Genomic DNA, 14,675 nt, shown 5'->3' with positions numbered 1-14,675 from the left:
CTATAATTGGGCTCTAACTTGGTCACTCTCAGCTGATAAGGGCTTCTGTTATTCCTCAAACTCTCATTCACTGCTGTTAGCTTTGCCTGGCATATCCTTCCCCTGCCAACTTTTCCTTACCTTTAGGTTTCAGCCTGAAAGTCATTTCTACATGGAAGCTTCCTCTGACCTCCCTGAATGTATTAGCTGCCTTTCAATGTCCTTTACATGCACCCTTTGGTCATGCATCACATTTGCTCAGTGTCAGGAGGATGGCTTGTCCCTGGCACCGTATCCCTTGTGCCTTAAACGCAGTAGACATGGAGTCAGAATTTGTGGGAAGAATAAATGAATCTGCACCTCAAGGAAGTTGCTTCTCAGTTCAGTTCAGTCACTCAGTCGTGTCCGACTCGTTGAGACCCCATGGAGTGCAGCACGCCAGGCTTCCCTGTCCATCACCAACTCCTGGAGCTTGCTCAAACTCATGTCCATCGAGTTGGTGATGCTATCCAACCATCTCATCCTCTGTCATCCCCTTCTCCTGCCTTCAATCTTTCCCAGCATCAGGGTCTCTGATTTCTGCCATATTTCAGGCTCTACCCGCTCTGACTTCTTTTGAGCCTTGAAACATGCTTACATCTTTTGTCTTAAAAGCTTTCTCTTGATGCCATTATTTCCTAAAGTTATTGCCTATTTTTCTCTTTGGAGACTGCTAGGTTGCTTGAAATAACGTTTTAACCCTTCCACATTTCAGTTTCTAATGTATGTGTCTGTCTTCTTCCCATGTTTGGAAGATTCTTAAAGAAGGGATCATCTCTTGTTTATTTTTCCCTCTCCTATAGTCTCTTGTGTACAATAAGAACACAGCAATGTTTGCTGATTCTAGAGGATGTACCTGTTGTAATAGTTTTCATTTTAAACAATGTAGGAGGGATCTCCCTGGTGGTCCAATGGTTAGGACTCCACGCTTTCACTGAAGAGCACCCAGGTTCACTCTCTGGTCAGGAAACTAAATCCTGCAAGATGCTTGGCATGGCTAAGATATATATATCTATATATCTATACATATATATATATACACACACATATATAGCTTTGACTACAGTCCGTGTAGTCAAAGCTACAGCTTTTCCAGTAGTCATGTATGGATGTGAGTGAAAGTCACTCAGTTGTGGCCGACTCTTTGCAACCCCATAAACTACATAGTCCATGGAATTCTCCAGGCCATTCTTTCCCTTCTCCAGGGGATCTTCCCAACCCAGGGATCGACCTCAGGTCTCCCGCATTGCAGGCAGATTCTTTACCAGATGAACCACAAGGGAAGCCCAAGAATACTGGAGTGGGTAGCCTATCCCTTCTCCAGTGGATCTTCCCGACCCAGGAATCGAACCAGGGGCTCCTGCATTGCAGGTGGATTCTTTACCAACTGAGCTATCAGAGTTGGACCATAAAGAAGGCTGAGCGCCGAAGAATTGGTGCTTTTGAACTGTGGTGTTGGAGAAGACTCTTGAGAGTCCCTTGGAGTGCAAGGAGATCAAACCAGTTAATCCTAAAGGAAATCAACCCTGAATAGTCATTGGAAGGACTGATGCTGAAGCTAAAGCGCCAATACTTTGGCCACCTGATGCAAAGAGCTGACTCATTAGAAAAGACCCTGATGCTGGGCAAGATTGAAGGCAGGAGGAGAAGAGGACAACAGAGGATGAGATGGTTGGCTTTCATCACCAATTCAATGAAGATGAGTTTGAGCAAGCTCCAGGAGACAGTGAAGGACAGGGAAGCTTGGCGTGCTGCAGTCCATGGGGTCGCAAAGAATCGGACACGGCTGACTGAACAATAGCCGGTAAGCTCCAGCGGTGCAGGACCACATGTAGTTTTGCTTTCCATGGTGCCTGGTAGAGTAGATCCTTGAAAAGGGAACAATGAATATGTGAAAGTAACTTTTGATGACAGGGAACAGAAAGGCTTCACTAAGCATTTCATTAAGCATTTCAGAGCATGTGCAATGAGTGGATACATAAAATGTGTGTAAGTGTGGCGTAAAAAGAGAGTTCATTCACTCCATAATGTTTAAACTTACATTGGATAATGTGTTAGAGGCTGAGGACAACCACGGTGAGCAAGATTGCACCTCACTGGCTTTAATTTTTGGCCACACCACGTGGCCACCAGCATGCAAATGCTGCAAAAATGTGGCAAAAACCACGAAACAAAACACATTCATAGGCAAGGGTCCCTCTGTATTTATCCAGATTATCTCCCATCCTGTGCACACGCACCACTTTCCTCCTGTCATCCTGATTCTTTGCCCTCCTGCCCCATGGACAGAGGAGCCTGGTGGGCTACAGTCCATGGTCACCAAGAGCTGGACATGACTGATCGACTAAACACAAAGACCACTTGCGTCCTTCTCTTTGTTCTTGATGAATCATTCTGGGCAATTCTCCTGCTTGCCAACCCCAGGTCTTCCCCATCTTCCTCCCTCCCTGGTAAGTCCCCTTGGCTTAACACACTGGCAGCATTAAGTTACAGACAGGGAAGTCACCATGCAGCCGGTCCCATTCTGTCAGCTCCCTCTGTAAATCCTCTGGTAGCTGTGACTGGCAGCTCTGGCCCTGAGCAGAATTCATCCCATGCAATTTTAAGATGGGAGACGATTTTCACGGGTTTAGTATGGACAGGGGTTTCCCAGGTGGCGCTAGTGATAAAGAATCCACCTGCCAGTGCAGGAGATGCAAAGAGAGTTTGATCCCTGGGTTGGGAAGATGCCCTGGAGTAGGAAGTGGTACTCCATTCCAGTATTCTTACCTGGGAAATTCCATGGGCAGAAGAGCCTGAACTACCTATCCTAGGATGAAGAAGAAAAGATCCATAGCTCAAGACCCCAGATTTCAGCCAGAGACCTGGCCTTCTAAATAAATTCCAGTGCTTTATTGCACACTTGACACTGACCATTCCCAAGGACAGAGGATGGAAAAGTGCTAAGGGGTGGGAATTAATGTTTCTTTTCTCTAAAGTAGCAAAGGAAGACTTCCCTGGTAGTCCAGTGGTTAAGAATCTGCCTGTCAATGCAGGGGACACAGGCTTGATCCCTGGTCTGGGAAGATTCCACATATTGTGGGGCAACTAAGCCAGTGTGCCGTAACTACTAAAGCCCATGTACCCTAGAGCCTGTGCTCTGCAACCAGAAGCCACCGCACTGAGAAGCCTGCACACTGCAATTAGAGAATAGCCCCTGCTCGCTGTAACTGGAGAAAGCCCGCGGGCAGCAATAAAGACCCAGCACAGCCAATAAATAAATAAAGGAGCAAAGGAAATGTGATAGTTGTATCCTTCAGTGAAACTCGGGATATGAATGGAGGCTTTTCATTGGAATTCCAGATCTCAAAACCAGTTTGGTTGGTCAGTTATCATCAATACTCTCCATTGCCAGGTTGAAGTATTTATTGAAAAATTGAAAACACAGATGCAATGTATTATACAAAGAAAAGTCTTAATACCCATAATAAAAGTACTGCTGGAAGGAAACAAGGCCAGTGGCTACCTGTCCTGGGAAGGTAGGCACTCAGTGAAAAATGAAATTCATTTGTAGGAACTAGTCTAATGGAAAATTGGGGGAAAAGGTTAAAAACAGAAAAAAAACAAACCCAACCCCACCCCTGCAAACCTAAGCGTGAAAGAGTTTATTGTAAGTTTGAGACAAGTGCGTTATCACCAAGATTTCTCCGAACTCTCCTTGGTCTGTCCCCATGAGTAGTAATCAGCTTAATTTAGGGCCTTCAAACCTGAGGTAGTTGAGGGTCACCTGAAAGACACGCCTGGAGATCACCTACTCTCAGAATCGGACCCAACGATGTTCGACCAATCGTTTCGTGTTGCTTTGGCTCCTGGGGTAAGAGACTGAGTCACCACTGTGAGCTGTTGATCCTGTGTTTGGTCTGGACCTGGGAGACGTGAGCAGCAGACAGCTGGCCCGGTTTGCTGAGTTGATGGCTGGCAGGCCCGAGGTGGTGGTTTTCTTTGTGACAGGCAGTGTGGTCTCTGGAGGACCGAGGATGGCAGAGAGAGGGCAAAGCCGGTCTAGGTGGAAGGCCAATGCCAGGACCGACGGCTTTCATTGGTGGGAAGGATTTCCAGAGACGTGGAAAGGTGGTAGAAGGTAGCAAGAACTTCACCACTCATTAAAGACCAAGGTAAGTGGAGCCAGCAGACCCCTCTAGACTAAGGAGCTGGCCAAGAAGCAGGCACCAGCCCAGTACAAGCTCAGAACCAGCTCCTTAGCAGGAGGCAGACGCAAATCAACCAGACTGAATGACACGTGCTTGTGACCCCCATGGTACCCGGTATAAAACCTGTTGTCCGCCTTGGCAGCTCAGACACTTCCAAGAAAGGATGCTCTGGGCAGTGGTTCTTCCAGCTACTGGGTTAGGGACTCACATTCAGGTGGGATCCCAGGGATCCTCCTGTGGACAGCAGAATTAGCAAATACTCTAAATTCGAGTCACACTTAAACTCTGTGCTCAGATACAAATTTAACCCCACAAAAGGTCTTTTGATTTTTTTTTTCCTTATCAGGTACACTCATATCCTAACTCTAGAGATGAGAGACACTGTGTTACACAATTAAGATAATGGATACGGCTCTATTTCGACCTCTCGTCTACCCTAAGCCATTTCTTTGTTCTTGTCCTGCCTTGCTGTGACCCACTTACACTGACCCACGAGACTCCAGTCATGAACGATACTCAGTGACTAAAAGGCTGTGAGGTTCATTTTTAGCCCTAGGATGTGATTAATGGTTTATTGTTTCATACCCAGAATAACACGCTTGTTTTTAGAATAGCCAAGGTACGACATTTTGATTTCAGCTGGAGAACGGGCTAGCTTCTAAATCAAGTGATTATGAAAGTAATTATACCAATTCTGACATATATTTCTTCATGGGAGACTGAACTAGCCTGCGTTCCTGTTTAAGTACTTCCATAATTGTTTTATTACTCTGGAAAAGCTCCTGCAAGTTTTGAAAATTACTGTGGCTTCTTTTTAGAGGGAGGGTCATTTAGAGAAGCCTAATTTGGCTCAATACACTAGATTTTCTCCCCCTTGGTAATTTGGAGCACAATCATCTGAATGGCTGGGATGCTGGAAGCAAGGACCAGCCACCTTTGGAAATGCTGACCCACGCTGAGAACACATCAATCGGCTTAACTGGTACAGCGGGGCCAAGGATGCTACATACACATCATTCCATCTGAGCCTTGGATGGAAAAATATCCATAGCTGAGCACAAAGAAGCAGTCAATGTAAGACTGGTCAGTTTCTACAGCTGCTGTCTCTTTAGCCCAGTTTGGAGAGCACAGATCTGAGTCTCATAATCTGAGCTAATGGGAGGCAGCTCTTCGAGTGCCCGACTGAGAAAACGCAGAGAGGGACTTGGGGGTGGGGGGTAGGAAGGAGGGAGAGTGGATTCACAGTGATCAAACAGGGGTCTCACAACCTGTCACGTAGCCACACTCAGCTACGGTCCTTGGGGACAGGTCCTGGGACGTGCTTGTTGGCTACTATCTATGAGCTGCTACAGATAAAGGAAGGAGGACATCGTCTGTCCAAGATGGGAAGGTCACTTAAACACCGGGGTCCATCTGGAGGTGAAGAAGTCCTGGCAGGCTGCCCGTCTCCAGGACACCGTTCACGCTCCTTCTTCTTCTCATTCATCCTCCTCCTCCATTCTGTCCGCAAGGCAGCGAGGGCCCGGGATGTGTGGTTGGAAGGGGCTGGAGCCAGGGGTCCCCCCTTCTCTGACCTAGACTCTCGGAGAACTTTCTTGCTTCGAGATCCAAACTGGTAACAGACCAGATATTGACCTCGTTTCTGCCTCTTGAAGACGGATGTCCTGGGGCAGCGATGCACACCTTGCCATAGTCACACCCGAAATCTCAATTGCTGCCAGCATCTTTCTTGTAGGTTGGTGGTGCTGCTGCTGCTGCTAACGGAGGTTAGTTATAAATATTCAAGGTACCAAACCAAGCCCAGGGTTCTTTCCTGTTGGGAGCAAGGTGGCCTGATCTTCTGGGTCTATTGATTAGGTAGAACACGGAACTATCTCCTGGAGATTCAAGAGGAGGCCAAGGCAGCAAGGGATTGGAAACCCCTCACATGTTCCCCCTTAGGGCCCTGCCTGTGTCTGAAGGGAACTGCCAACTCAGGGGACCATGGGACATTCCTTCGGGGGCGGGGGGGCAGGAAGTGTGGCAACTCTCACCAGCTGGGGTCAAGCATGGGGTAAAGGTTTTTCAGCCCAGTCACAGGGAGTTTCTAAGATGGGTGGGACTCCTGAAGACCTGGGCTGTGTGCATCCTTCCTCTCCCTCTCTCTGTCATCCCCTTCCCTTGGGAAGGTGGGCAGAGGCTTTCGGCTGGGCTCCAGCTTTAGAAGGCAAGGCACTCGCTCTCCTTCCGCTCGACCCCGGGGAGTGGCCTCAGTGGACCCACACTCGCTCAGCAGGACACTCGGCTCGGGGGCTGGCGGGGAGCACCACGGCGAAGCCTGGTCAGCACCGTCGCTGTGAGCTGCTGTGGTTAGGGGGCCTGCGATAGCCCAGGGCTTCAGGGGCGATCCCCTGGGAGAGTTGGCTATGAGTAGAACTTGGGGAAGAAAAAGAAAAAAACAACCCAGCCAACCACCATAAGAAGCAGTGGGAATCCATGGAACTGCCAAAAGAGGGGACACAGCCGTGGCATTCTCTGCCAGGACACTTCTGCTCTGCTTCCGACTCTGCGCAGACTCAGGGTCGGGTCCCGGTTTGGAATCCATCAGCCCTCCGGTGCTCACAAGTTTGTGCAAATGATGAAACGGAAAAGACTGAAAGGAAGACAGAAGACAAAAGGCGTAAGATCTTTCCTCTCCAGCTCAGCAGCAACAGCGCCCCCACCCCCCACCAACAAGGACATCAGATGTTTGGAGGTAAAGCAGGACCTTCCAGGAAGGAGGTCCCCTCTGTTGGGGTGGCCCTAGTCCCCCCTCCTCTGGGAGAGGGGCTGTGGCAGAACCTAGATCACAGGCTGGAACACAGAGGGTGTCCCTGTGGAAGGAATCTTTGGAAAGCCTGGGTGGGCCTGGGGTGGACCCCCAAGGGTCTGGCCCGTGACTGGGGGCAGAGTGCACACACACACACGCATTGATGGGCAGCAAGGATTTACACTCTGACATGTGGGGCATCGGTGTGACTCTATTCCTTTTCGGTTTTCGCTTCCTGCAGTGTAGATGGTGGTGCTTCGGTTCCTAAAAGAAAAGTTACTTCTGTTTCAGTGTTGCATACACACAGGCATTCATGTAACCAACAACCACTGCTGCCAGGTTGGGCTCTAAAATACATATGATTGTAACTGCATCTCCCAGGTCAAGTGTCCAGGGAGGCATCTGTGGTGGGTTCCCAGAGCCGGTGAGCCCAACAAGAATCACGATCTTGGCTGTGATCAAGTTGGCCTCTTTGGACGTATAGAAAAGCAGCCCGCCCTGATTCTGGGTGACCAGGAGTTCCCAGGCTGGTGGGCCAAACATTCCTCCAGTCCACCCTGTCTCTAGCTCCTGATCCCTCTCAGTTTCTTGCCATGGCTACCCATCACTGGTTCTAGGCAATCGGAAGCTTGGAACTCACTAACCCTGTCTGCTGGGTCTTCACCAATCACTATTCATCCATTCACTACTCAACTGGATGCTGGCCCAAAACAAAACTCCTGGGGGAGAAAACCAGGTAAACTGGGCCCGAAAGGAAATAGTGGTGAGTGAGTGACCACTGGTCAACGTTTAGGTCTTGAAAGGTGACGACGAAAACTTTCTGTTCACCACGGTCTACCCCAGTTTGGGGCTCTCAGGCCATTCAACACTAGAGAGAAGGGAGGCTCTGAGAGTACAGGGAGGAGAAAGAAGTTCCTGGTTCAGCTTTCCTGGAGGGGAAAGGCTCTCATCACATCCTCCCCCGCCCCTCCACGGGCTGCGCAGCCCTCAGCCAAGCTCACCTTCCTCCCAGCCCTCGGCGACCCCAGCCAGCTCGTAGTGCTTTTTCCGAAGCTCTCCCAGTTTCTGACGCTCCTTCTGCAGTTCATTTTCCAGCTCTAGCACCCTAACCTGTGGGGAAAGTTGGCCTTTTCTTTGAGCAGGGACCTGAGAACGGTCTCACGGCGACCTAATCCCTTTCCTCTGTTGTCTGGGACTTCTTCTGTGTTATGCATGCTGTTTCCGTAGCTCAACCAGTCCTCAATTTCACTCTTGTCTCTGCTCTGACTTCTCCACCCTCTGGTTCATCCATCTATCCCAGGGTCTTTCTCACTGGGATCCTCTGTTGAAAATGAATGATGCTTTACGACCAATGCTTAAATGAGAGAAGAGCTTATCTCATATTCCTCTGATAAATCACTAACTAAAAACACACCGAGTGTGTGTGAAAGTTGCTCAGTCATGTCCGACTCTTTGCAACCCCATGAACTGTAGGCTGCCTTACTCCTCTGTCTGTAGAATTTTCCGGGCAAGATTACTGGAGTGGGTTGCCATTTCCTCCTCCAGGGGATCTTCCCGGCCTAGGGATTGAACCTATGACTCGGTCTCCTGCACTGCAGGCGGATTCTTTACTGCTGAGTCACCCTCAGCTATTAAATAAAAAATCTTGCCATTTGCAACAAACGGATGGACCTATAAGGTCTTATAAGTGATATAAGTCAGCTAGAGAAAGAAAAACACTGTATAATCTCTCTCATATGAGGAATCTAAAAAACAAAACAACACAAACAGAGACTCACATACACAGAGAACAGTAGTTGCAAGAATGAAAGGGGGCGGAAATAAGTGAAGATATTAAGAGGTACAAACCTCCAGTTATAAAATAAATAAGTCATAGGGATGCAATATAGAGCCTAAGGAATATGGTCAATATTATTGTAATAACTTGTATGGAGACAGATGGTTACTAGACTTATGTTGATCATTTCATGGTATATGCAAACGTCAAATCACTATGTATACACCTGAAACTCACGTAACATTGTTCATCAACTCTATCTCAATAAATAACAACAGAAAGAAATGGAAAAAAAAAGGACAACTTTAATGTTAAGTCTATCTGTATGATATATTCTAATCCAGTTACAACCAGGAAGAAAGTCCAGGAGAAACCAAATACAATGGTTCTGGTCTTTTTGAGGTGTTGGTATAACTTAGGGTTATTACTGTGCAGGAAAAGGTACAATCTCACTAAAGGAAGGGTTGGTTCTTGGTTACTCCTTCTCATTAACTTTAGGAAAATTTTTTTTAATTGGAGTACAATTGTTTTACAATGTTTATTAGTTTCTGCTGTACAATGAAGTGAATCAGCTATATGTATATGTGTGTGTGTGTGTGTGTGTGTGTGTGTGTGTATATAGCTCCCCGACTGTTTGGACCTCCTCCCTACCCCTAATCCTACTCCACTAGGTTATCACAGAGCCCTGAACTGAGCTCCCTGTGCTATACAGCAGCTTCCCACTAGCTATTAAATTTACACATGATAGTGTATATATATCACATGATAGTGTATATATATATATATATATGGGCTTCCCTGGTGGCTCAGCAGTAAGGAACTCGCCTGCCAATGCGGAAGATACGGGTTCAATCCCTGGGTCGGGAAGATGCCCTAGAGAAGGAAATGGAAATCCACTCCAATATTCCTGCCTGGAGAAACCCATGGACAGAGGAGCCTGGTGGGCTACAGTCCATGGAGTCGCAAAGAGCTGGACACGACTCAGCAACTAAACAACAAGTGTATATATGTCAATGCTACACGCCCCAAATTCTGATCTTTCCTAATCACCTATCTTCACCTCCACTGTTTTCTTCCAGCATCATTTATGTTCATTCTTGGGGTGATATGTATATCTGTATTCATTTCTCCCACAAGTCTCTCTCTGACTTCTCCCCATGGAAATAATATTTGGGGTCAGTGTCATAGGCAATAGTCTGATTAAACTTACTGATGGAGTTCCTACCTGGGAATCCATCTCCTGCCGTTTGATCTGGGTCAGTGTAATGCTTGAGAAGTCCATGCTGTCTGTAAGAATGGAAAAAGGAGGGTCTTGTTGAATGATACTCCAGCTGACATTTACTTGAGAAGTGGCCGATGCCAATGTTCTGCTGAAATGCTTGGTTTGTCATTTACCAACAGATGCGTGGATGTAAGTAAGGCGTAGAATAGAAGGAAGACAGGGTAACCAGGATCGGAACCACTCCCCCCTCCCCTAACGGACAATCAGGCCTGGGGGGTCATTTCTCTGAATTCAGAGGAATGACTCAATGGAAAAACTAGCGAAGGCCTGTCCATATAGTGCTATAAATAGCATGCCCATGGGGTGACTCAACTTACAAGAAAATAAGTTGGAATGTACAAAGACGAAAAACGAGAGAGAATTTGGAAGCTGGCCTGTGGGAAGTTGGGATGGTGGAGAATGTATCCACCTACAGACGATGGAGGAGAAAAGCTCGGCTTCTGAAAGCCTACCTGTGTCCTCGATCTGTGATTTGCCAGAAATAGTTGAGGCCACAACCTCAGCGGTGGCCTGGTTTACGGCCCGAGAGGCCTGCAGCAGCTGAGCCAGGTTTGGGCTGTTCTTATCAGCTTTCACCTGCCAGGACCAAGCAGATTTAGGGTCACACAACAGTCAACTGATGGTTCTTGACAAATATATGGGCTCTGCTGTGGCCACATGAACTTCTCAAAAATCACTCCCTAAGGGGGTCAACCACTGGCATCGCTCTCTAGTATCAAAAATCATTTCTGGCTTATTTACTTGGTGGCCTTGAACACTTTATCAGTTTTTGAAAAATTTACGTTTAATTGGAGGATAATTACTCTACCATATTGTGACGGTTTCTGCCATACATCAACATGAATCAGCCCCACGTATACACATGGCTGTATGCCTTAAAACCTCCCCTCCCACCTCTCTCCCCATCCCACCTCTCCAGGCTGTCACCGAGCACTGGCTTTGGGTTCCCTGTGTCATATAGCAAATTCCCACTAGTTTTCTACTTTGCATATGGCGGTGTGGATGTTTCAGTGCTACTCTCTCAGATCATCCCACCTTCTCTCTCCCCTCTATTTTGATCCAGTGTTCCAGTTGTGAAAACCAATTTGGGACAATAAACAAGGACAGTAAAAGAACACTCCCCGGGGAACTATACAACCCATGGAAGGATGTTGGTGATGAGCTCTGGGGTGGGATTAGTTGGAGCAATGGTTCGAATCTGGAGCCTTTTGAAGAGAGGCAGACTTTGGTCGTGGAACCTCAGAGCCAAGCCAGGGAACCAGCTAACTGGGCCAGCATTGTCCTTATTTGAGTGCTCCTTGAATGTATGATTGCTCGGGGGTAGGCATGGCTGGACCCTTACAGGCCGTTTGCAGTAAAAGTGAGGAAACCAAGAGGAGTGCATGTGGAGAGCTGGGTAGAGGGGCTCCCTGCTGAACGAAGGCTTTTAGGACACCCCTGGAGGCAGAATTTTAATTTGAGACTCAACCTACCTGGATGCTGGATAAACCGTCTGTTCTTGGGGCTAGCGCCAGGGTTTGGGTTTCTAACCTAGCCAGACCTTACAGTGTCCTGGGGCAGCTGTTTCCAACCTTTTTGGCACCAAGGACCGGTTTCGTGGTAGACAATTTTTCCATGGACCAGGGTGGGGGCTGGGGGGGGTGGTTTCAGGGATGTTTCGAGCGCATTATATTTATCGTGCACTTTATTATTATCACATCAGTTCCACCTCAGATCATCAGGAATTGATCCGGATGCTGGGGACCCCTCTCCCTCGTGGGGAGCCCATCACAGGTCCTACCTTGGAGGCGGCTACAAGCTGGGCGGTGCTAGCAGCAATTTCACGTGAACACACCATGAGCTCCTCGAATTTCCCTCGGCCTTGTACCACCATATCAGCTGCGTCTCTTGAGAGTCAGGAGACCAGATGGATTATGAAACTGACAGCTGTAACCCCTCTGTTCTCACTGAGACTACTTCCATCACCTTGGCAGACCGGGAACCCAGCCTGCCTGCCCCACTCCTGTGATGCCCCAGGAGACCCAGACTCCTTTTTAAACTTTCAGTTCTATTAACACCCTTGTCAGCAATTCATTTCTAGGGGCCAGATTTTTCCCCTTAGTTGTTCCCTGGGGTGGATCACTGGAATGGGGGTGAAGGTGAAGAGCCCTGGATGGGACAGATACTTACACCAGGACAGTGGCTCCCCAGCCCACAGCTTTGGCGGCTGAGATAAGTCCTTCCGTCCATCGAGAATTCTTGGCATAAAACTCTTTAGGGGATGCTGTACCCTGGGGAAGAGAAAAATAATAATAGCCACCTTTTATTGTGTGCCCACTACCTGCCAGGTACTTTTTATATGTATTATCCCATGCAATCTTCGCAGTAACTCTGAGGGGGTGAACATTATTATTCCCATTTTACAGATGAGAAAGCTAAGATTCAGAGAGGCAAAAATACTTTCACTCAGGATACGCAGAAAATAAACGGAAAAAAATCCTAGGCTTTTCTGACTCCAAAGCCGATAGCGTTTCCATTACATCCCAGTATCTCTATCTTGTATATATATAAGAAAATATATACTGGGACTTTCCTCATGGTCCAGTGGTTAAGACTTTGCGTTCCAATGCACGGCGTGCAGGTTCAAACCCTGCTTGGGGAGCTACGACCCCACATGCCTTGTGGCCAGAAAACCAAAACTTAAAATGGAAGCAATATTGTAACAAATTCAATAAAGACTTCGTAAGTGGTCCACATCAAAAAAAAAGAAAATACACTATTCACATGTATATATAAATAACTTGTTTCAGGGAGTCTAGTTGCTCTCTGTGATTTGCCAGAAGAGGACAGTGAGCACACAGTCAGTGATTAAAAAATAAATTTCTGGGGTTTCCCTGGTGGTCCGGTGGCTAAGATTCCATGCTCCCAATGCAAGGGGCCCAGGTTCGATCCCCAGAGAACTAGATCCCATATGCCGCAGCTAAGACCCAGTGCAGCCAAGTGAATAGATATTAAAAACAAACTTATTTCTGAGGGGTCAGAGGAGTGGGAATTCGAGGAAGGTAGTCAAAGGTACTAGGGATGTAATGTACAACATGATAAATATAGCGAACATACAGATATGTGTTATGTATGAAAGCTACCAAGAGTAAATCAGAGCTTCCCTGGTGGCTCAGATGGTAAAGAATCTGCCTGCAATACAGGAGACCTGGGTTTGATCCCTGGATTGGGATGATCCCCTGGAGAAGATCCCCTGAATACTGGCAACCCATTCCTGTATTCATGCCTGGAGAATCCAGTGGACAGAGGAGCATGGCATGCTATGGTCCGTAGGGTGGCAAAGAGTCGCACGTGACCGAGCCACTAACACTTTCACTTTACTTTTAAGAATAGATCTTAACAGTTCCCATCACAAGGCAAAAACGTTTTTTTCAGTTTCTCTCATTTTGCATCTATAAGAGACGATGGCTGTTCACTAAACTTCTTGTGATAATCACTTCATCTGTGTAAGTCAATTACTCTGTACACCTTAAATTTACACAGCGTCATATATCAATTATATCTCAATAAAACTGAAAGAAAAAAACAATTCCTACTTGGAATTTTAAAATGCTTCGGAAGTACCCAACAGCCTGAGAATCTACAGGTACTCCTAGATCAGTCCCTTGTTCTCTTTTGGGGGCAGAAAACCGCGGTGCTAGTGGTGAAGAATCTGCCTGCCAAACCAGGAGACACAGGAGACCTGGGTTTGATCCCTGGGTCGGGAAGATCCCCTGGAGTAGGAAATGGCAACCCACTCTGGTATTCTTGCCTGGAAAATCCCATGGACAGAGGAGCCTGGCGGGCTACAGTCCAGGGGGCCGTAAAGAGTCCAACACAACTGAGCAACTAACACACACACAAAATCACCTCTCGGACTGATAAAAGCACTACCAAAGCAGATGAGGCTTCGTTCCTTATAGGACTGTTTTTAGGCTCATAACCCACTCCCGGGACCACTGTCTCCTGAGCAGCAGCTGCACACAGGGATATGAGAAAGGGAAAGAGAGGGTGATGATGCCAGCAAAGGAATGAGAAACTTGAAGTGACGCTGTCAACAAGTGACGGAGGGAGAGTCTGTCTGAATCACCCAGTAAACTGCTGCTAGAAAGATAGGGCAGGGACCTCCCTGGTGGGGTCCAGTGATTAGGAATCTGAGCTTCCACTGCAGGGGGCTGCAGGTTCGATCTCTGGTCAGGGAACTAAATCCCATTTGCCATGCTGCACAGCCACAAAAAAAGGAGAGAGAGAGACACGGCAGAGCCTACAGTGGAAAGCTGGCACCAGGTTGGTGCTTCTGACTTGCCCAGTTTCTAAAGTCCTCACTTCCTCCTCTGGGGGTTCAGATGTGCAACGCACACTGAGTTTCCCTGGGAGGTTCCAGTGATATCGGCTGGCGTGAATAAGCCTGCCGCCGGAGGCTCTGGCTCACTGCCCTCAGGGGACCTGGCTGTGTCCCAGCTTCTTTCCATGGCAATTGCTGAGGTCCATAGGAGTGGCAGCTGTACCCTCAGCTGGACACATGTAGCTGGACAGCACACACCGAGACCTAGCTGAAGGTGTAGGGTGGAGACTCAGCCTCTCAGCGAGCTGGGATTCAGT

General features: G+C 47.8%; 1 protein-coding gene across 12 annotated transcripts in view; it reads right to left on the bottom strand.

The window, feature by feature from the left end:
• Positions 1-6,664: 6,664 nt before the first annotated feature.
• The window catches only part of HIP1 (huntingtin interacting protein 1), a 133,197-nt gene continuing 125,186 nt past the window's right edge, over positions 6,665-14,675 (bottom strand). For 10 of the 12 annotated variants that reach the window (XM_081557845.1, XM_081557844.1, XM_081557846.1 and 7 more), the window contains 7 exons: positions 12,225-12,325; positions 11,836-11,941; positions 10,508-10,631; positions 9,999-10,060; positions 7,998-8,106; positions 7,179-7,260; positions 6,665-6,840 (listed from right to left, as the gene is read on the bottom strand). In XM_081557845.1, coding sequence (XP_081413971.1) covers positions 7,208-7,260; positions 7,998-8,106; positions 9,999-10,060; positions 10,508-10,631; positions 11,836-11,941; positions 12,225-12,325 — 555 coding nt within the window. In that variant the 3' untranslated portion in view covers positions 6,665-6,840; positions 7,179-7,207. Of the gene's footprint in view, positions 6,841-7,178; positions 7,261-7,997; positions 8,318-9,998; positions 10,061-10,507; positions 10,632-11,835; positions 11,942-12,224; positions 12,326-14,675 lie in introns of all 12 variants that reach the window. The other 2 variants (XR_014073325.1, XR_014073326.1) reach the window with 1 other exon arrangement.

This window comes from Giraffa tippelskirchi, chromosome 13 (genome assembly GCF_054371585.1).
Source record: "Giraffa tippelskirchi isolate mGirTip1 chromosome 13, T2T-mGirTip1v1.2.pri, whole genome shotgun sequence".
Classification (NCBI taxonomy): Eukaryota; Metazoa; Chordata; class Mammalia; order Artiodactyla; family Giraffidae; genus Giraffa; species Giraffa tippelskirchi.
This window is presented reverse-complemented; position numbering and strand designations above follow the sequence as displayed.